This window comes from Haliaeetus albicilla, chromosome 6 (assembly GCF_947461875.1).
Source record: "Haliaeetus albicilla chromosome 6, bHalAlb1.1, whole genome shotgun sequence".
In the NCBI taxonomy this organism is placed as follows: domain Eukaryota; kingdom Metazoa; phylum Chordata; class Aves; order Accipitriformes; family Accipitridae; genus Haliaeetus; species Haliaeetus albicilla.
Window position 1 is genome coordinate 2105178 of NC_091488.1, and position 23857 is coordinate 2129034.

General features: G+C 42.2%; 1 protein-coding gene across 8 annotated transcripts in view; it reads right to left on the bottom strand.

Moving 5' to 3' along the window:
• The window catches only part of SMPX (small muscle protein X-linked), a 39424-nt gene that overhangs the window by 5937 nt on the left and 9630 nt on the right, over window positions 1–23857 (bottom strand). For all 8 annotated transcript variants that reach the window (XM_069784830.1, XM_069784826.1, XM_069784828.1 and 5 more), the window contains exon 4: window positions 20452–20605. In XM_069784830.1, the coding sequence (XP_069640931.1) occupies window positions 20465–20605 (141 nt within the window). In that variant the 3' untranslated portion in view covers window positions 20452–20464. The remainder of the gene's footprint in view (window positions 1–20451; window positions 20606–23857) is intronic.

Below are 23857 nucleotides of genomic sequence, written 5' to 3' on the forward strand. Positions count from 1 at the left end.
AACCTCAGCCGTTCCGTGATTCTATGAATACTGGCAAGACTAAATAATTTCTCCTTTTCTTTTTTTTTTTTTTTTTTTTTTTTGCACTTTACCCACAAGCAATTGAAATATGTGGGGAAACAGCTGAAAATGGAGATTCAGGTTGCGCATAAACATACACATACACAGAGAGTTTCAAAACAAAAAAGGTCAGAACTTTTATTCTTTAGATTTGTCTGACAAAGAATGTTAGACAAAAAAAGATGTCTTTTCCACTGAAATATAAAAATAATCTTTCTGATAATGAACTTTGCTTATCTTCACATGAAGAAATTATTGAAAGCCATATGCTCACTTCCTCGTACATATGTTGTTCCTCAAATTAAATTCCACCTGCCTTCAGACAGTATGACATGGGGAACGAAGGACAGTGCTGACCCTTGCCACTGTCTGTGGTTCGGTGGTGCGTGCACAATCGAGTACTGCGTACAGCATGTCTAGTCAACCGCAATAGACCTTTTTATTTAAGACAACAACAAAAAAAACAGTCAAGTGAAAACATTCCTCGTGTTATAACGTTGTCAAAATTTCTTGTTACCTACACTGACACGAAGCTTTGTCAGCAAAGGAACTTGCGAAAGAGAGACAATTCAGCCCAGTGGCTCTGAAGTGACAGCTACCGAATGGAGGACTTTCAGATCAATATGTTATGGCAGCAGATGTATCTCCTGCCAAATAAGGAACAAATCTGTGCCATTTTTGAAAGGTATAAATTGGATACTCAGCCGACATGACACAATTAAGAAGAATGGCGTTGCACTGACCTAATGGCTGCCATAACAGTTTAAGTGGTAAAACCCAGATTAGATATCAGTACGTGTCTGAAGCTCTCAGGAGGATTTTTGGCTCGGTGCAGTACTATTAGACTGTGCATGGTTGCCAGGTTGTTCCCTTAGTTATTTGGAGATTGCAACTACTTGGGCACAGCAGCTGACTTATGCAAGTGGTTCCCAGAGAGTCAATAAGCACGGACAAGAGAACACACGAACAAATCGTCCATGTGAGTATTATTCACGGTGAGGTTTGTGCACGGACTCCTGGTTGAAGCCAGCTGAAGCAGCAGCCTGGCTTCTTTACATTCTACACATCAGATATTTTTTAACTTTCTAAAGCAAATGTATTGTGCAAACACAGAAATCTATCCGTTCCCCAAAGGACCGATATTTCCCATTAGTTGTCCTTGGATTAACCACATAACAACAGTAAAATGCAATGATTCGGATGGTTCAGCTGGTCTCTAGGACAGTTGTTATCCAAAAGGAAAAATTCCACTATAAATTTCTCAGCCGAGAGGCTTGTTCTTCACTTGTCCAGCTGCAGGCATCTTCTCATCTTGAGAAGACAATAGTGCAGCTAGCTCACTCAAGGTATAACATCTTGAAGTTTTTCCTCAAGTTAGACTTTTTTTTCTTCCGTCAAACCTCCTTCCCTGCCACAGACCAGAGCGCTAAGCAGAGGTGGCACCTCTCAGAGGGCCCAAGCCATGTTCTGCAGGGCAGAGTCCAACATTTGGGAGCCTGTGGGAACCCTACTTCTGTCTAGGGACTTCGGGGCTCTGAAACCCCTAGAAATTCTGGACTGACCCTGGGTTCCAGTATCTCCAAGCTTCCAGCTGTGGATTTGCAGTAAAGCTCCGTGTCCAGAGTGAGGAGCTTTGGGGCAGCCACCACACACCCAGCATGTCCCCAGTTTGCCATCACCTCCCAGGACGCTGCCAGGAAAGCTCCCAAGAGTAAAGGCTGCTGAAATACCTGGGAAAAATCCTACTGAAATATTTCTATTTTTCCTAAATGATTTCTCCTTAGAATTTCTTTCTCTTGAGAAGCAAAACCTCTCATTTTCTTTCTGAATCAGAATCAATCTTTTTTCCAAAATTTCTTGAAGAACACGAATTCTAAATTTTTGTTCTCTGAAAAGATCTAATATCCATAAAGCCATGATACTTGATGTGAGTTATACAGCCTTTCTTTTTTTCTTGGTAAGTGGAACCCAGATGTAGGTGACCCAAATGCTATCATCTTAAGTGGTTCCTAACAGTCCAAGATGTTGCAACTAGTAGCAGTTTCAAAAGTGAAAAAAATTAAAAAGCCCTCAGATTTCAGCATTTCCAGTGAAAAAGAAAGAACTTCTTCCCACAACAAATGTCTCTACTTCCTGGCTAGTACTAATTCAAAAGGTTTAGGATTTCTAATGTGTTCCAAACATTACATTCTCTAGAGCGTGGAAATGTGTTCTGAACTTTTCCATCTATCATCTCCTCAGTCCTATCAGTAATTTCTTTTCTTTTGTTTGGGCATCTCTTGGCTGAGATCAGAAAGCTGCCTAAAACAGCACGTGATGGGCTGCTAGTTATCATTTAGATGAAGTAGCACCTTAATGAGCATGGGGTTTTTAGCTTATGGATTCACTACAGATGCTTGTATAAATGTATTGTTTATAGGGATAAAACTCAACAGTTTCTTAAAGTTGGAAAAGCATATCTTGAAGTTTATCATATCTGAGCAGTTCATAAAGACACTGAATTTTTAAGGACTGATTATGCATAACACCTCAAGAAGGTATTACCAAAAACCTATACAGACTCTGATATACTTTCTGTTATTTGTACTGCTACTGCTGCTGTGACTTTTTCTGGAGCTACCCTTAATGTTTTCTCTCCACAGTTTACACATCTTAAAGCACAGTGGCTGCAACATATGTTTACCTCACATTAAATTCAAGTTTTCATTTCATTTTTCTGCTTTTCATTAACATTTTCCCCCCAACTTCTCATAAACTAAAGTGTCGCCCCTATAAAAAGTCTTCACAGCCCCATCTTCAATTGCTTTGGAAGCACATGAGGTCGTTTGTGATTCATAATGGGAAGCAAAGATCGAGCAGTATATACCAAACGCTGTGATTAAAGTTGTTGATGAGGAGCTGCAGTGGCCCTTTCTAGCTCTGTTAATGAGAAAAATGCTGCAGTACTTACTACCTTTTCAATTACTGCCTCCTGAAGGGAAAAAAAAATACGGTTTTCCTCTGTGGCACTTTACTAAGCCCTGCTAAGTTCATGCAGGTGTGTGCCTATAATCATTATTCTTTGCAACTATTAATCAATATAGGGGAAAAATTGTACTCTGAGTTCATGTTAAGCTATTCTCATTCACCTATACCACCTCTGCTTTAAAAAGCATTTGATTCACAGTGTAGGTATCACTCAAGGGCTTGGTCCCACTTTTAAGGTATCATCACCCTGATCATATTAACAAGTATGCCCAAATAGTCTTTTAACGAAGCCACATGACTTGAAGAGCTTAAGTAGTAAAAAATTTATGGCACTGAGATTAGAAAGGGATTTCCAGGACAGTTAAGTTTTATCTCATTTTCATTCCCCATAATAGCAACTCAGATTCTCAAGACAAAGGCTAACAGAGATGCTGAAACTTCAGGAATTATTGTCGTAGCAAATTTATCAGTAAGGAAGCCAAGGCCTAAGAGCTGATCCTGCAAAGTGCTTATTACCTCCTTCAAGGTGCTACAAATCCTATTGATTTCTCCAATGATAACCAAAACCACTTAGCAGCTTGCAGGCACAGGGCGAAAAATCGTCAGTAGAAATGCACCTGGGTGGTGGTGATGAACTGTGAAAATGGAAAGATGTTGCTAGGTCCCCTTATGGACTGGTAATTGTGATGTCCACAGGACAAAAAGATACGTACAGAAGGGGCCAGGCTAAGCACTATTGGAAATAAAATAATGATTGATAAAATATTCAGTACAGAAGTAAAGCAGCAATAAAAATCAACTACTAAAAGTCCAAAAAAGCTGTGACATTTAAAACAACGGGACATCTTTGTTGTACTGAGAGTGATGAAGGCTCTGTCAGGAGGCACGCATTGATGCAATACGAAATGCGCCTGCTGAGAGATAATTGCATGACTGGGGTTTCTCAACTGGGATGCATCTCTGAAAGCAAAGTTTCCAGCTAGGAGAAAACGTGTATGGTGGTGAGTGCTCTTGCCACAGAGACTCCCTACAGTCGGCGCTTGGTAGCCCACCGCAGAGATAACCGGGGGGGCGTCTGCAGCTAAAGTACAAGAGGCGAGAACGCGACGACTGGTATTGCACTGTGTAACCTGGATTAAAGACGGTCAAATTATTATAAAGCTAAACCCCCAAATTCCTGGATTGTCTCAAAAGTGACTTATGAGTTGGGGGGGGGGCACACAGCCTTCGGTTGGATGGTGAGCTAACCCACCGCAACCACTACGGCTCCGAAAATCAAACCCTCCCACGTCCCACATCGGGCACCACAACCAGGGGGACCAAAGGCGTTTTGTCCTTCTCCAAACCTTGCTGCCTGCTCTCACGGTGGTCTCAGTCACGCCGGTGAGAGCTTCACCCCACCAGCCCTGCGGGTGCCTTGGCCAGGTGCTCGGCTCGGAGGAGGACATTCCGTGCGGCATCTCGCAGCCTTGTCAAGCCTCAGTCGTTACCTTGGACTATAACATTCGGTAACAATCTCAGCGTCTGCCCCAGCCCCATAGCGTCAAGGGTTTGGAACCGCCGAGCAACAGGCGTTGGAAGTACTTAGAAATGCCATTTGTTATTTGGGGTGGACAGGAAGCTGGAAATCTAGTAAAACAAAGCTTCTCACACAAACGTGCTTGATTTTGGTTCTTTCTCAGGAAATTGAAGATCCCCAGATGCTCTGTGCTTTTCTGTGAAAATTCCAGCCAGCTAGTTTTGTTTTCCTAGAAAAACAGTTGATTTGGGGAGGCTGGTATTTGGAGAAAGCTGGCTTTATTTTTACTGACATTTTACTGACATTACTGGCAAAGACTCTTCCAGCTGAATCCTTTCAGCAGTCTTATTGCAGTCCTTCAAACAGTGCAATGAAAGCCTTGATACAAGTGGGCTATCACCCTCAAGATCATGGTGTTTCATGCCATATGAACTCTTAAAATGCAGAACTGTGCTGCATAATTAAATGATGAACAATGATTCTCAAGTAAGTTGGTTTACCACACAAAAGAGATTCTGGAGGAAGGCACTTGCCTTGGACTTCTTTTACACTGGCACTTCATTTGCTGCTAGCTCTCCCATCAAATATTAAAGCTTTACTCTAAATTATGTACAAAACTTTCTCACAAATCTGAATGCAACATGTCACACAGCAAAATGCTGCTGCTGGAAAGGTTCTCTGATTTCACACCTGAATGCTCACATCTTTTGTTATTGTCATGCTGGCTGCCACTTAATAATCCCAATAAGCTGGCATTTTCCCCAGAGACGCACGCCCAGTGGTAAGCAACGCTGCCTGGTATCTGCATGGTTTTCACACACCGAGAATGGTTTAAAAAATTATTTGTGTTTTTTAAATAAAAAATTGTAAGCAAGAGATTCTGAATTTTTTTTTGCAGGAGACGGCAGAGTTGCAGGGACAAAGGCTGTGGAAAGTGCAATATCTGGCTGATTCCTGCGGAGTCCTCAAGCACGTGCCCTCACTAATGGCATCGCTAAAGTGCCATCGGCCTCTGCTGCCTACTGACATTTGTGGAGTCGACGGCTTTTTCCTTTTCGAAAAAAGTTGAGGAACCGAATGATAAAAAGCACATATAAAAAAAATATTAAGTTGATAAACAATTCACATAAGCATCAGTTAATCATTTGAGACTGAACACATAGCCTAACAGTGGTTATTCATGTTCAAAAGTTAAGATATAGGTACCCAATTTTCTTTCCCCTGTACTTACAGTGAGGTAGGTTACGTCAGAGACGTACTGGTGTGTACGAAAGATGACTCAGCATCACTGTGTTAGTTTTGTAAGCACACATACTTTTGCAGATATGAGATGGTCAGGGGAAAATTGTTATAAATCATAGTTTTCAGGTAACAAAGTATAAGGCAGGCTGTAGATTACGTTAATTCACCTGCACCGACGAACATGTAACCACTCCCCCTTAGCTTCTATACTGCCTGATCTTTCAGTTCCTACCAGACTTTAACATTGCCTGAACATTTCTCTTTATGCTTCAGAGTTCACATATCCTCCAGAATGCTAGCTCTGCCATTCATTTTTCATCGCAAATACTCTCCATCTCTCATGCAACTTTAACGTTTGAGGGGAAAGGTCTAAGCATTCGGCGTTAACTTGTTAGAGTTGCAAAAGCCATGTGTTCAAACTCTGGCAAGGCAGACTTTGTCTTTCATTTGTCCCTGAAGAAAATATGCATTTCATGCTGGTTTTAGAAAGGACTATGTCAAAAAAATGTTTTATAAAACAATATCCGATCATGGGTGTCCTGAAGGTAATTGAATTTTGGTGCCGTTTGTACGTACATAATTTGGGATTAAAGCTTTATATATTTATATCATGACTGTTTATGAATTTCAAATTCCAGGCCAATGAAACTAGAAGCAAACAGCATCTTGGTGTACTGCAAACACAACCTTTCTTCCTTCAGTGAAGCAAAAGGGGAAAATGACAAGAGAATTATTAGGTTGGATAATTACAGGAGAAAAAGCCGAGTTTGCTTGATTTGTTGTTTGAGAGTTGGCATGGGCTGAGGCTGCTGAAGTTTATTTAAAATGCAGTGAGCTTTTGTACCTTAGAGTATGCCAAGAGTCAAACCGGTCCAACATTTTCGGATGGAACATTCCTCCACTGGGAAAGGTTTATGCTTTGAAAGTATAACTTTTTAGGGAAACGTCTTGCTTTCAGCAGTTCTCCTGATGCAACACGGAGTATTGAGCACGACTGATCTGGGCAGTTTCTTATCAGCCGCCGTGCTGGCTGCCGGCAGCTGCCAAGAGGCTGGTGCAGATCCTTGATGGGGCTTCCAAGGGCCAAAGACTTTAGGTCTGCCAGGCTTGGAAACCCAAATTCCTGCTCAACACTCCTCATGTCCAGAAGTTGCTGCAGACAGTTAGTTTCTCAAGTCCAGAAGTTGCTGGAGACAGTTAGTTTCTCAAATCAGTGGAGAAATACTCTGTTTTTTTTAAACTCTAAACAGTATGGTTTAGTGCCGGCTGTTCCTGCAGCATCGTGGTCCGGCTGAGGGCAGCGCCTGGTGCTGCAGTACGACACGAATTGGCACGTCCAAACTGGTTCCCCAGCCGCCGCCTCAGCCTCCCGCTGCACTGATCTCCACTTTCAGTCAGGTGTGTGATGCCAAACACTTTAATGTTGCCCTTCAAGATTCATTTTGACAACTCCAAGCCCTAAAAATTATACTGCATGCCCAAACCGCCCCAGACTTGAAGACTGAACCATGAGAAGTTTAAAAAAAAAAAAATCCAAATAAATTTTCTATTAATTTCATTCTCTTCTTGGCAATTTGACCATGAGGGTTCACCTCACTCCATTTTTCTCTGCCACTGCAAGGGTCTTTGTAAACAACTCACAAGGAATGGGTCAGAAGCCAAGCCCCATGCAGATGCTAAGCAATACTCCCCCAGGTAATAATAATAACCGCCCCCCCCATCCAGTCCAAAGTGATTTCTAGTACACAGTAAGACACAACTCGTGACACAACAACTTTAAGACAAAGGGAGGGATAAGGAAATGGCAACTCGGTTATATTGGGTATAATAATTAGCAGACTTACAGTAGGAGCAGCTTGGCTGCTGACACACAGCAATGACTATTATTTTTATGCAATAGGCTGCCTGAGCCATGTCAGGACAGTATTTTGAAAGCATTTGGCTGGTAAAACACGCAAAACCCCTAGGAGTTAAGCATTGAATGTTTTTTCGGTAAGCCGATGCAGTACCTACCTGCAGCTTTACAGAGCCTGAAGTATTTTAGAAGTCTGCCCTCTAGTTTCCCTTAAGAGTTACTGTCACGGCGCAGCATTTACATATCTGGTTTGACTGTGATTTTTCTCTCTGTAACAATTATTTCCCCTTCTTTTCCGCAAAAAAAAAAAAAAAAAAAAAAAAATTCAACCCCAGCAAACTCTACCAACAACCAGGGTGTAAAGCAACTAAATTCAGCATTAACCCTTTGGGGGTACTGAAATCATGATATAAGTAGAGTTGGTAAAACCACAATTTCATTTGAAAACTAATGGCTTGAAAGAAAATAGCCTTTACTAATGACAAACCCAGTGAGCACAAGAAGAGAAATGACTGTCAGAAATGAGTCTTTTGCATTTTAGCGCTTTGCAGGGCTGAAGGAGCTGCGGGACACGCTGTTCCTTTCCGTTAGTGTCGAGAAGAGGCTGGAAGTAAGAAGGCACATTGCTGGGGCAGCCAGGGCAACGGCACTTGCCCCCCCCCGTACGGCGGGACGAGGATGGGGAGTCTGGGGGTGACGGGGTGGGGGCAAGCCAAGCGCTGCCGCTCCTGAAGCAATACCCATCCCTAAGCTGGCTCAGATTGATTTCTCCACTTTTAATGCATTAGCAGCAAGCTCTGTGATCTTGGAGACACTGAGAAGGGGCTCCTCTCCAAGCAAGGAAATAGAAATCTCAGCTGTCTCTATTTGGGCAGCGATATCCAATTTATTCATCATGAATCCTGCCTCTTCTGCCACCTTACCCAGGCTGTACTGCAAATAGCCCACATTTGACTCTCTGCGCTAGTTACAGTTTCTAAAAATGCTATTTTCTTCTGGTCATATGGCTTCTCAACAGAATTCATAATGTATGAGTGAGTGTTGTTCCATATAAATATAGTGTACATCTGATATGCCTACAGATAATATCATAGCACGATTGAACCGTGATTAATCGCGGTACTATTCATCCACCTGCTTTCTTTCAATATAACTCTGGCACGTGCAATAAAAAGAGGGCCTGAGACAACGGTCACGTCCCTGCAAATACAGTTACAGAAGAGATGGAAGCTGGCTATGGTTTTAGTTTCAGAATATTCAAATCGAGACTGAGAGGTCTCTGTGCACTTTGCAAATACTTTTTCTGAAACGCCTAGCACTTCATATGAAGGAAAATACATTGAAAAAATACAGCAAACAGGAGGAAAAGGAAGGGTGATAAGAAAGTGATTGCTAACTGTCAAACCCCAGCAGAGCCTTTCCCTAACGCACATTCTCTGCAGCCTCTTCTGAATATTTAACACTCTTGTCCTGGATTTCATGGCCTCCTTGCCATGGAAAAGCGAGAGGTCTTAATCAGCCTAGGAAATTTGACAGCCGTCTTGTACACAACCCAGAGGATCTCTTCAGAGATGGGTAAGCATGAGGGCAAGACATCATACTCCAGCTGCTAATTTAACTTGACATGTAACTGACTGTATTAGAAAACTGTGTATTCTGACATCTGGTCCATGCAGGATATGCTTAATTCCTCACATTATCTTCCTTCTTCAAAGCTACTGCAGGTAGTGTGGTAATTGTCTCTCTTTGGAAAGCTGATTGTCAAGTCATTTAATATTTGATACATACAGCTACAGTATACATGAGGTTCTTTCACATCAGTAACCAGTGTATATATATATATATATATATATATATATATATGTTTTGTTTATAGGGCTTTGTCATTTATTAGAGCTTCAAATGCAAGCCCATTTTTTTCCCACAGAATAAATAGATTTCTTCAAAACATGAATGAAGGCTTTACAGCATGTTGTCTGTACAAGACTGTACTGTTAATAGTTGATTTTGCAATCTGTGACAGGCAGGCATTTAGAAATTAAGCATTAGGATTGAGTAGAAGATATATAGGAGAACTAAACTTTCCCATGACACCCTGTTTTACAACACAAAATTGTTTTCTGACTCAACAAACTGAAAACAAAAAAAAAAGTATGTTTTCCACAGAGCAACGGAAGGAAAAGGTGAGAGGCATCACCTGCTGTTAAAAAGCATGCATCCCCGCCCAATTATCTTTTGGTTTTGAATTTGCACTGACACGATGGACAGTTTCTGCGGAAAAGGTTGTCTCTTGCCCAGCTCTGCAGAAGGGCTCTCGGCAGAACGCACGCGTCCCAGCCGTGCCAGCGCGAGTCCTGGGTCTGACCGCAGAGAGACACAGGGGCCCATTCGCTCCTAACAACGAACTATACGCCGTTTGCATATTCAGATTTGGCGTGGGATTTTGAGAAGCACCGAAGCGATCTAGGAGCATCGCTCCCACTGAGCGGCAATGGGCTTGCGCTCCTCAGCGCTGGGGGGGCAGAGCCCCGGCCATTTAGATGCCCAAGGTGCCCAGCTCCAGGACCGCGATCCTCAAAACCGTGCTCCAAACACACCGTAACCTCGAACTGCGCTCACGCTCGCCTACAAAAACCTGAGTTTTGACAAACCTGCTCAAGCTGAGTACCAGGGAGACACGTAACCCTGCGCAGCACCCAGAATCTTGGGGGGGGGGTCCACGAATCCCTTCCCCCTCGGCACCTACCTAACCGCGCCAGGCTAAAGCACAGCCGCGGCTACCCTGGTTTCTCTTAAAGCAAAGCTTGAGGAAACTGCGGCTACGCAAATTAGCCTTTAGAGGAGGTACACGGCCGTCCGCAGGCAGGTTTCCCTTGCTGCCAGCCCAGCTCCACATTGCCAAGCTGCCGTCAGGCTCTCTTGTCTACGGATTAATTTTAATTCACTTCTGCACAGCAGCCTAGCTTTAGCTCAAAGTCTAGAAAGGGTCCCCCACCCCGGCCCACCGCCAAGGTAGTCTGCAGTCTCCAGGGAAGCCTGAAATGTGGGTTTTAATCCTTTTGAGGAGAAGGAGGGATTGACTTGCTTTATTCATGCATCGTGGCTGGGGATGTGTGATAATTGCTGAGCCAAGGCGGGCGGGAGGGGCCACCAGCACGTTCCTTCTCTCGCGTGTTTTCAAATTGTTCTTCTTGTTTTTAAAAAAGTACTCAGGTGCGAACCTGGAGGAGACGGTTCGCACTGTAAATCCGGTGTGAGGGGAAATGGCTCCTGGCTCTACTCAGGACATTTTGCTGAAGCCCCGGAGAAGACAATCTGATCGTTTTCAATTTTTTTCTATCATCAGCTGTGTCCAAACAGCTCTCCACACACACTGCACGATGCTGCTTGCAGGATGGCTCAAGGTTTCTTAGCAGCGTAGGCAGCACCGTCTTCTTGAGATGGCAGAAGAGCAGGACTCTCTGAACGGACCTGTGCGATCAGAGACACTGGGAATACGGGGCAGACGTGGGTCTCCAGCCCCTGTTCTTCTCTCTGGAACCTTGTGTGTCTCCTTACAGCCAGATTCCTCTTGGGAGGGACCTGGACTTGTCCCCGAGCAGTGCCAGTGCACCCTGGCAGGGGAAGACTACGCTGGCCTTCATCCCACCCTTGGGACGCAGCAGTCAAGGCAGTAACTTGGCAGGCAACCCTTAGCTGCTCCTTAAATAAGCAGGACTGGTTTGCCCCAGAAGTAATTGTTCTAACATATAATAGCAAATCTATTCCATGCCAGAGTTAAGAGTAAAATTAAGTAAAGCATGTAAAGAGTGGAAAGGACTGCAATACTACGTCTTTGCCTAATTTGGTACTTTTTGAAGGAAGGGCTTAAACTAAAAAAAAAGGTACATGTGAGATATACCCATCTGAATTCACTTTACTTTCAGCAAAATGGGCTGAAAAACTGAAAATATGCCTCTTGTCATCACAGAGAGAGCTCTTCTTGTCTTGAGAACTGAAAGGGAGAATGATTTTTTTTTTTTTTCCCCCCAAATAAATGCTTCCATTCAAACCCTGACGAGACAGGTCAATTCAACTGTTTTCTGACAAAACCACAAAACCAAGGAAATTGAGAAATGCAAAAGTAAAAGGTCCGAGATCCTTACTTAATTACAGCAGAGGACATACACTATCCTGGTCTTTGACAATCTTTGGGAAGGATGCTGCACTCAAGAACAGCATGATTAGCAAACGCAGAAACAACCGGAGGTTTGCTTTTCCTTGCATTCTGCCTATTTCAGCTCATATATTTGGTTTCAGGTCTTCGGGTTTGTACTTTCTTCCATTTCAGTACACGCTTTGTGTTGGTTTCATCTCCTATATAAAGGCAGCACCTTTCAAAGCCTTGAAATAACACCATCTAGCTATTGTCACCCTCCTTCCCTCAGACCAGGAGCGGTTTGGCTTTGGGGGAAGTTTTTTGTTCTTTGATGTTTCCTCGGTAAAAGCAATTGTGCCAGCCCTGCTCTCTCCTTGGGCGCACCAGTATAGCCGCTACCACCGCTGCTAAAAGGCACTAACGGGGCCGCGGACACGGCCGGTTAGCCTGCCTCTCCCGCAGTTCGGAGGAAGGAGGGCAAGTACGGCCATCGCCCTCCTCTTCCCTAAGTGCATTCGCGGCCGCAGCTATTGTTTGCTCCGAGATTACGTTGCCGTACCGTGAAAAGCTCTGCGAGGCTGTGCGGGAGCAACAGCAATTTTAAGACGAGGTTCGCTCCAAGGCAACACACAGGAACAAAGACCCAGGAGAGCTAAAAGCTGAAGGACTCGATATGTTTTTTTATCAGTTGAGTAACTGAATTATTAAATTAAAAGCAATATTACGGCAACTTTACCAAAGTGAGGGAGGAAGTTCTGAACAACAAGTCTGAGGGGTTTATTCTGCTTTTATTGAATCCACGCCTGTACATGGAGCTCAGCTTTTTGTGGTCAGAAACGAATACAGCCTTACTGATATAACCACTAAACGGAGGGAGAGAAAACCAGACTTTATACTTGTTCCCAAGTTCAAGTAAAGGTTAGTTCAGCTGAGTTTCCTTTCAGCTAGCTACAACCTGCAGCAAATCAAATGTGAAAAATCAAGTACGACCAACCCCGAGAGTAAAACCAATACATATTCCCATAGGAAAGGCTTATTTATGCTGTGCACTTTGTTCTCTTAGTGCATGGAAACACGGTGTATTTGAGATGGCTGCTGCAAGTCAAAGGGGAATTAGGAGTTTGAAACGGCAGCAGGTGGGGACAGCAAAAACCAACAACATCTGGAGCGTAATATTTCCCCGGTAGTGTTGCCGACTGGGCAACAGATGTTGGGCTCACTGTAATGGTGAGCTCCACCTGTACACGATGTTCTACCTGTGCACGGTCAGCTCTACCACTATACGATGTTACTCATTCTCCGAAAGAATTTGCGAACAAGTGTGAAATAGAGGTAGCCTTGGCACTAAAAAGAGCTGCATTTTCCAAAACAAGGCACACAAGGACCAATTTGGTGGCTGAAGTGGGCGTAATCCTGAGCGCAGAGCAGGTGACGCTGGTAGATGGTCTGCTCCCAGACAGGGGTCGCAAGGCTCATGCAGCATCGAGCCACCTCTGCGAGAGATGACAAGGTACAGTGACGCAGTGATTCAGGTGGTTCTTCAGCACAAGGCTGTGAAAGCAGGATTAGGTAGTCTTTTATCAAGTGCAGCGAATAAAAACTATAAAACAGAATGATGAGGCACTAAATTTAGGAAAAAAATTCATTTTATTATCACATCAGAGCCGTGATATTTCAGATCATACTGTCAGCTTAATTGGCTACAATTTATGTAGATTTGATAAAACTATCTGAGCTGTTAATAACGTAGGAAGTTGCGCTTAATGTATTCAAAAGCAGTTAGCCTTTTCCCTCTGATGTAGGCACTTGAAAACCTTTCTGCTGAATACATTTGGAACTGCGTAAGGTTAGAGAGACTGGAATTGATTATTATTTTGGGTGTCTGATGATGCCTGTCATTACAGCTTCTGAGTGCTCCAGGCATACCCAACGCTGGCGGGACAGTTCCCAGGTACAGAGGAACAGCATCGCTTTCATCTCACTCCTAACTCTTTAATAATGGTCAGTATGATCTCTTTCCCATTCTCCAAATAGTTTCTACTGCCCACGGTTCCCTGGTTACAATTAGTTCTGCCCAGGTTTATATGCGTGTGCCTCGGGGTAAGCGTCATTTAAGTCACAGGACCTTCTCTAAATACCAGGATCTGTTCACACAGCAAATAGCTACAGTTTTAGGGATTCCTGATACCCTGTTCTGAGATTTCCAAGAGGAATACATTCCAGTGGTACTTCTTGTTTAATGCTGCAGTTCATTCATACTACCTCTTAATACACATAGCAGAGAGAAGCAAGAAAAAGCCTGCTGACTGTACCCCATCTTCACACTCCACCGATCCCTCCCCGCCTGGCACCTTCAGGAGGCCCCCTGCCTTTGGGAGCTTCATTTGAGGGATGTCACCCTAGAAATTGCATCTAACTCAGGGGATTGACTGAAAAGTTTAGTTCTTACAAAAACCTGACGTGAACAGCACTGATGGAAACATAGGGGTTTCTGTATAAAAGAGTCTGACAATAAAAGTTCAGGACCAAGTAATCAACAGAGTGACCACAGGAAAGCAGTTATTAAATAGCAGTGACTTTAAAAAAAAAAAAGGGATATTTTTCAGCTTTCAAACAAAATACTTGGAACTTTCTCTCACAAACTGATGGTTCTTACTCGGGAATGGAGCAGAGATTTGTGGGACCACATTGCTAGCGTGGGAATTATTTTGTTACTTTAAGGGCATTAACGTTTCAAAGCAAGAGGCTCAATGAAGAAACTTCTTCTGCCTGTGTGTAGAGGCTTGTTCATCTCTACATGTCTGCAAACTCTCGACTACAGTGAAGGTAGAGAAGTAAATTGCATGCTCACGTTCTAAAAATTAGTAGAGGGTTCTTTGAGTTATTACTTTGTGCTTGTCTCTTCCAGTAACAAAAACCTCTGCTCAAAGACACAGTTTGGAAATAAAAGACCTTTTTTTTGCATATTTTGTGTTTTGAAAAAATACAAGCATCCGTTCTTGTAGTTTGCTTTGGAGAAAAATGTTTTCTGATTTTTCAGTGTTTGTTTTGAAGTTATTAGTTTTCAAAACCACAAACACAATCTTTTCCTAACTAGTTTATGTAGAAGCATTTGTTTTTCATAAGATGCCCTGTTCTTTACTCAGCAAAATCAACCTCCTAACACATACCTGCAAGCTTTCTTAGGCATCTAGAAAGCAGAGTCTCTCCAGTCTGCTTTCCTCCCCACTTCCACCATTCACCAAGAGAATGAGAAGGAAACCTCTCCTCGACTTGCAAAGCCCTGAGGAATGACATGCTGGGGGCTCACCACAGCGTGGTGTCCATGGAGGAGAGACTTTTGGTCCGCGACGGACAGCTGCAGGCTGTGTCAGAGACAATGCACTAAATTTTTACTTCTGAACACTGAAAACTTTGGGAAACAAAACACGAGTAACTTTTTTTGCTTGAGGAGATAGCACAATTTCAAAGGTTCCTCTGATACTAAACTATGTCCTGGGGATTCCAGTTTTCTCTTTGAAAAGAAATTTCTAGCTCTTCTGTTTTAAAGCCTGAAAGCATGACATAAATATACTCAAAAAACCTGGAAGGCAAACCAAAAGAACCTTAAACATGCTGTTAAAAAAATCCTAAACCCCCTCAATTACCTAGTTTCTTAGGACAGTTTTACAAACAGAAGTGACCTGGCAAAATGGATGGCTGGGCATGAAATCCCCAAGTGCTGCTAATCTGGGAATTCTGAACGAAAGGCAGCAGTTTAACTGTATCCCTCTGGTCCATGGGAACACAGGAATAGGACACAATCATTGACCTGCGTGTCAGAGAGTGACACCGGGAGAGTAGACAGCTACTGTTAACTGAGACGCAGCTTAAGAGCAGTATATAGCACGAAACTGTAATTAAAATCCGCAGTACTTGGTGGACAAAGTTATAATGTGTATTTTTAGCCCAGGGTAATTGACAGGTTTTGTAAATAATTAATAGCAACACCAAGGAACACCTTGTAGGTATGGATATAAGAGCTCTATTCCCCAAGGGACTTCTTTTTTTCCCCCTTTCTCTCTCTTTCTTCCCCAAGCGATGCCCATGTCAGAGGCTGCTCTGCTGACAAGATTACTCTTTTTCTGCAGGGCAGGATTTCCAGTATGTTACAGAAGAGGTAATGCTGCAAGTAATGCAAAGGCTAAGCTGCCCTGGGAAGCTTTTGCTAGCTGTTTGTTCTCTGCCCTCAGAAGACATCTCTCTTGCTTCTGTAGCCTGACAACAGAACTACCTTCTGCAATTAAACCACCCTCCGCAGTAGAGTTCCAGGTAAAGATAACAGGTTATCTACAAGTACCAGCAGCACGGTTTGTCACTCCTTGAGAAACCATCTCATCACCATTGTGATGGGGGTCTTCAGAAGCCCTTTCTCCAAACCCAACCAGAACACAGTGCCAGGAATGCTGCCCGCATGTCCACGACAGACTTTTTTGTAACTTCGAGTCAGTAAATTTCCCTTTTTGCCTTTTGAGAAGCTCCTTCAGTAAGTAGGAAAGTCTTCTTCAAGAGGAAAAGACTAGACCACTCTGGCTGAAGGTTTAGGTCCCTTAAAACCAAAGTCCAGCATTCAGACTCCCTGGCCCTTCACGGTGCATTGTAAAAAGTCTTGTTACACAAACACCCACACAAAACGTGAAGAGGTACAGAATGAAGAACGAACACGAGCTGCAGCAGTAACTGGCTGCAGTTATCTGTATTCTGAGATGAAATGCCAGTTTGTGCTCAGGCCCATTTTCAGGTATTATCACCATACTAGTTATCACATGAGATATGACAACAATCAGCAATGAATCTCAGCCATAGCAGGCTCCATTTGCCACAAATTAAATGCTTCCTACCATTACTTATACAATAGGATGTATATTTAGCTGATTAGCGTGTGCTATTTTGTTACTACTTTATTTTGCATGTTTTGCTCTTGTGCATGTAGAAATATGCACACATGAAAGGAAGCAGCAAAAAAAATCTGTAGACACAGAAAAGGAAAATGACTCACAACTCATGTTGTATATTAAAACTAGCTGCATCAATCACATCATCTACAGGTCCATGGAAGAAAAAATTCTTTACGACAAAGAAGAGTATGCTAATTATTTAATTATAGATGATAGACAAGCAGCAGGGGGTGACTACAGGAATATCTTAACTGATAAGCACTTTATGACCTTCAGTGGATCCAGCTTCATGACATCTCACTAATTACATGCCTCCCACAAACTGTTAGACTCACAACTATGATCTCAGCAAGTCGATTCATCTTTCCTAATTTGGTGAAAGAGTAAGACCAAAGATATGTAACAGAAGTTACCCTAAAGTGTAAATTATGTAGGAATGGGTTTGTAAATAATGAACCAACATACTGTTTTGCAGGTTCCTTCTTTTTGCTGATGGGTTTGCACTCTGTAAAACTGAGCAAGAAAATCTGGATCAAAACTAAACCAAAACTGATCATGTTGACTTGCAGTTTACTGAAACTATCCGATGAAAAATGACAATGCTAGGAGGAAGTGTTAGAAATAACTGTTGTAGTTGTAAAACCTTTGGTATTTTTGACATATTTATGTATATTTTTGATATTTTTATGATATCATGTTACAGGATCACAGCACAATGGAAATGATTTATCCAGACAATTTGGAGTTATTCTACCAGTTTCAGTGGGTATTTCCTACAGAGTACCACAAGAAATATAAAAATACTATCAAAGGGAAATCCCTTGACTGTGAATATCTGAAAAGTTTATTGTACTGACATGGGAGAAAATTCATTTCAAAACTGTGAAAACCAAAGAACACCCTCATTTATCAGTATGCGCTCTGCACAGGCATATTCTATTGAGCAGTCAGTTTACCATTCTTTAGAAAGCATCACATCCAAAGGGTGATCAGTAACCCCTTCTTGGAGATGAAGCAAAGTATCAGGCAGATGTGAGAGTGGATTTCTTGCAAGTAAGGTAATCAAAACAATTCACTGACTATATCACATTTTATACAAGGCTGCAGGTCATGCCTAAAACAACTGAACTGATTAATGTCCTCTATGGGAGACAATCCTTAGATTTAGTACCGTTCAAGGCTTCTGGATGTGGCAAGTGATTGATTTACATCTCAATTTTATGTGGAATTTATGCACATAAATAGTTCTGCCCTGCAACCAAACCCAAACTCCTACTCTCCAGTGAGTACTGTGCCTGCAGCTCTTCTAGAAACTAAGTTTTCAGATATGATCTCTGACTGTACTATCCAAAATCTGACAACCAATACAAGATCAAAGGAAAGGTGGAGACAGAAATGACTTCATAATGACCTCACAGCCTTCAAGATGCCCTTTACTTTGCTGACCTTTCTGTAGAAATCTTTTCTCTGGAGGACTCTCTGTGCATGCCCTAAATGTTTCTGTCAGACTCTCAGTGAGCTAATTATTAAACACTGTTTTAATGTTGAAAATACCAATCATCTGAGAATAAATCTGGGGTTAAATTTATGTCTAAATATCTCTTACAGAGAAAAACCTCTTTAAAGCCTCACATTAAAAATTCATATTTCTCTGGGCACTGCTTTAGTGCAATGACTGCAATGTTACATTTTACAAAATGTTAGTTTTCCTTTTCCCAAGTTTTCTGAAGAGAAAGACTCCTGTTTCTTTAAAATAACAGGAACATTATGACACAGCAGGGTAAAAGCAAGAAAGAAACTAAACGCTTTTTCCTTCTAAATGGCATATTTATGCTGTACATAAAAAAGTTAATGTTGCAGTGTGCATTGGGGCAATTCACTCAAATTATACCCCATTTCTTTCAAAATTCCTGGTCCATAGCACTTCTGCATTCCCAGAACCCTTTTGCACTGCTTTCTGTTTTCTCTTGCTCTTCATTTACATTTCTCTGCAGCAAATTCCAGTTGATGCCCTTCTACCCAGCTTAGCTCCTCTGCCTCGCTTCACGATAAAAAGGACTTGTGTCAACAGGCACAACTGGCCATTCAGGTGACTACTCTGTGGCACAGCTGTCCTTTTCTTACTGTAGCTGGGGGGGGTTGTATTGAAACTTCTCTGTACATCTGAATTTTCATTGTAACTGCCTGATGCATCTTTACTGACTCAGGCTTTTCAAAGAAAATCAGAGGATAATTTCATGGACAGAAAGGATAATTGATTTCTTTAAGGCTCAGGATGTAGAACAAGAGAGGCTTATGGGCCTTGCTTGAAGTCAGATGGAAATTATTCCAAAATTTGCATTGTAGTGCTGAGTATTTCCTTTTAAATAAAATAATCTTAGAATCACACAATGGTCTGGGTTGGAAGGGACCTTTAAAGGTCATCTAGTCCAACCCCCCTGCCATGAGCAAGGACATTTTCAACCAGACCAGGTTGCTCAGAGGCCCGTCCAGCCTGACCGTGAATGTTTCCAGGGATGGGGCATCGACCACCTCTCTGGGGAACTTGTGCCAGGGTTTCACCACCCTCAGCATAAAAAAATCCATCCTTGTATCTAGTCTGAATCTGCCCTCTTTTAGTTTAAAACCATTACCCCTTGTTCTATCATAACAGTCCCTGCTAAAAAGTCTGTCCCACCTTTCTTATAAGGCTTCTTTATATATTGAAAGGCCACAATAAGGTCTCCCCAGAGCCTTCTCTTCTCCAGGCTGAACAACCCCAACTCTCTCAGCCTTTCCTCACAGCAGAGGTGCTCCAGCCCTCTGGTCATTTTCATGTCCCTCCTCTGGATTTGCTCCAACAGGTCCCTGTCTCTCCTGTGCTGAGGACCCCAGAGCTGGACGCGGAACTGCCGGTGGGGTCTCACCCGATGGGAGCAGAGGGGCAGAATCCCCTCCCTCGACCTGCTGCCCACGCTGCTGGTGATACAGCCCAGGAGATGACTGGATTCCTGGGCTGTGAGCGCACATCGCCAGCTCACGTCCAGCCAGTACGCACAAGTCCTTCAAGCCTGCATCGATACTGGGGGGGTTGCCCCAACGCAGGTGCAGGACCTCGCATTTGGCCTTGTTGAACCTCCTGAAGTTCACATGGGCCCACTTCTGGAACTTGCCCAGGTCCCTCTGGACGGCATCCTGTCCCTCAGGTGTGTCAACCACACCACTCAGCTTGGCGTCATCTGCAAACCTGCCAGGGGGCACTCGATCCCACTGTCCATGTCATTGATGAAGAAAGAAAATAATAGCAAATATCTAATGTTCCAAAGGAGCGTTTTAAAAATACTGATCTACTTGTCCATCACTGCAATAAATTTATTTGCATTGTAAAACATTTATCTGTAGTTAGAGTGTACAAATACAAGTCCTATATTCTGTGAAACTGGAACTTGTGCTCGTGAAGCAAGAAGCTGGTATTCTTAAGCTGGCTTCAATATTCCTAATAGCTGAATACACTTTTTGTTAGGCTGGTTGATGGGTGCCATATATCATTGGATATAGTCTCCTACATGCTCCGTGTTTGAAATAACAGAGAATTCCAAGGATTTTGACCTTTTCTTCTTATATTTTGTCTTTGAAATATGGGGTGCGATTCCAGGTCCTCTGAAGTAATTGGAAAGGCATCTTTTGACACAACGAGGTTTCTGGATCAGCCTGCTTCTCCTAGAGCCATGCAAATAACCTTTCTTTTACTCACCTGCTTGTTCCAGCTACTGTTCAGCTTTGGGGACAAATTTCAGCTCACTCTTTACGTTCTGAATCTCTGACAAGTTGACAGCAGGACCTGGGAGTTTCTTAGCTCCTGGGAGATGTTTCTTGTCTCTCTCCTCCTCTGTCGAAGCAGGAACACTCTGCACAAAAGGATACCAGTGACCTTACTGCCGCAACAGCAACCTCTCGAGCACGAGCGTAGTTCAGTTATTTGAGAAACAGGAAAGGCTGTTTTTATACTAAATGCAATCTCAATGGAAATTGAGGGGAAGTGGGGCAGGAGGGCAGGAAGACATAGGTTATTCTGTTGGTTGTTGTCTAAAATGTTTTCAAAACATTCTGAAAAAAATATTAGAAGGTGCTCAGTGCAGAGAAACGTGGATCTTTTGGTAAATGAGTAAGAATTTACAGTGTCAGACAATTAGCAGAAAATTAACTGAGTGGAGCATTAAAGGCAACTCCCAGGTCCTTCATATTTTAGGGAAAAAAGCAGGCGAACCATTTTTATCATCTAATTTCTTTCAGAGTTTCATAGTTGCCGGCCAGGGGAGGAAGACCATCATGCACTTCTGCAGCTCTGGAGAAGAGCTACGATAGTAGGTAATGGACCCTAAAAGCTCCACCCAAACTCAGCTTGAGTTGATGTTTAATTTTTCTTAACCTCAGTTGCAAGACCAGAAGGGGTTTTGTCATTCTGTGTTTGAATTAGGGTATTGCCTGACAGCTATTTTGCTGACACTGTAAAAATACAGGCTAAATAACAGCACTTGCACAATAGCGAGCAGCTTGGCTAATTTCCCAATGGACCACAGTATTTCAGCCCTTGGTCCTGCCTCGGCTGTGCTATTGCTCCTAGGTGATGTAGAGCATGTATTGTAGACAATTTCTATTCTAGACTGAGCAATGTTTTGAAGGAGTAGTTTTCCAGTGGGGAGTTTAAGGTTCTTCCAGCCTGTTCTGTATTTTATAAAGCTGGCATACAGGGGGAATCATGGAGGTTTAGAGGTGAATTAATATTTTACCGCAAATAATTTCACAAGGAAATTATTTTTTCTTTTTTTTGATTACTTTGTGAATGTCCTCTTGGAATGGGCTTTTGGGAGTTAATTCAGTATTTAGATTTATTAGTCACCCTTTTTGGAAAGGTGTATCGACTGTGAACAGTCAAGTCTTAATATTTGACTTCATTTTTAAAATTCCAAAGTTATCTGTCAGATATTATTGGCCAGTAAGCCTCTCTTTTTTCTGTTGACTAATGCACTACCTGCTAATCAGGAAGCAGACTTTTTGCAACGTCAAGTAGCAAATAAACAAGGAATTTTAGAAAACTGAAATTTTCTTCCTATCTGATCTCTAAGAACTTTCTAGAGATCACAATACAGAAGAAAACTGAAGCAACAATTATATTGCTTGGCTTAGTAAATTGGTATTATCTTTTCTCACTTTTTAGCTAATACACTATTAGTTAATACAAGATACTACTAATTAATAACATTGCACTAGTGTTTCTGCCTGATCATTTAAAATCCCAGCCAGTAATCCAGCCCCAGCTACTATACATACTGTCTAATAGATAGCTTAATGATCTAACATCCTGAAACGGTAGCAAAGCACAGCAGGAGAGTAAGTAAATTGATACAGAAGGTTTTCCGGGGGGCGGGATGCACAAAATTGTATCAGCAGTCAAAGATGCCATGAGCTTGTATTGTTCCCTTTGACAGTTTTCTTGCACAGCTAGCTAATCTGAATAATCAAGAAAAACTAGCGTTCCCCCAGCCCCTTAGCTCTTATTAGTGCATAGCAGATACTATGTTAAAAATACCAGTTCAAGTCATCTACAATACCATTCCTTTCATAGTACAAATGGTGCAAACTTTGACCATGTTTTGGGGACTTTGCACTCCATAAATTGATGTTAGCTTTCCCTCTAATCTCAGGTGTGTGCTATTTATGACTGCACCCCTCCCTATATCACCCACCCCGTGCGCAATGCACAGCTGAGATCAGACCTTGGCTTTCAGTTTTATTGAAGGAAGCCTGAAGAGTGACTTAGATATACAACAACAGTTAACAAATACATGCATGGAAAAGCTCTGACCGAAGAGTTATTTTCTGAAATTACCACCCCCCATTTCTTTTCGTGTTAACATGTCCACTCCGCTGACCTTCAAAAATACGCGTTCCCATCTGGCTCCACCATCCCTTTGAGTAAGACCCATATTTCCCTCATCTCCTTTGCCAAGATTTTAAAATATAGTGAAAAATGCTAAGTGCTGTCAGCAAAAGTTGTATTTGTCCAAAGCTGCTCTGAAGAATCACAAGCTGTATTGCAAGACTTAACGAGATGAGAAAACTGACAAGCCCACTGGTAGCGTTTTTATTCTATTCCTATTACAAGATCTGTTTCTGTAGTCTGTACTCCCATTGGTTTGCTTGCATATTGGCTATAAAACTGGAGCCAAGAACTTTCATTCCATAATGTCTGTCTCATATATTGTATTCACGTAACTGAGAAGCAAAGCAATATTTGATTACCCAACCAAATCTAATTATCAGCACTAGTCATTTATTTTATTTTTCAAACACTACCAGAATTCACACATGCTATATTAGTTTCTGCTTAATAACATGCATTCCTTCATCAGTTTAATTACTGCAGAGAGAATATGCTTTGATTTCTTTCCAGGGGAGAAAGCCACAATATGTGTTCAAGGTCACTTCCTACGTTTGGTTTTGGGTTTTTAAAACCTTCTTAAGAAGAGTTAAGTCAGGCTGGGTTTGATTTCTTCAGGAAAGTTCTTTGTAAACAGAGCACTATTTCGAGCAAATATGTCAGAATTCAGAAAAAAAAAAATCTGTCTGATTTAGGCAGAAAAGGAAGAATTAGCTCTTGCATAACTAAACCTGACCATTTTAAGTGCCTCTAGCAGGTCAGAAGGAGCAGATGATTTGTCCAAAACTGATCTGGCTCCTTCTCGTTTGGGGCTGAATCACCAGCAGTGCCACTGCATGCCTTTTCCTCTACCGTTGGTTTTAGTTCTTATTTATTATAAAAGTTCATGGTAAATAAGACGCTAAATATCATCCAGAAATACGGTATCTGGTTTTAATCATAACCTTTGTGATCAATGTTGGTTAAGGTATAAATTGGATTTTATATTCAAAACTCAGTGTTAAATACTCCCTGTAAAATATAAGCATGAAAACACAGAATTCAATCTGAAATGGAGTATTTTCACCCCTTTGCAGGTGAACGGGTTCACAATTTCTGTTTTTAATTTGCAAGTGTCTTCACACTCAATTTTTCCTTGTTGATAAATATTCCAAAAAGTGTCAGGTTTGAAAACCTGTTCCACTATTGCTAAGCTGTAACAAGAAATCAAACCATGGGG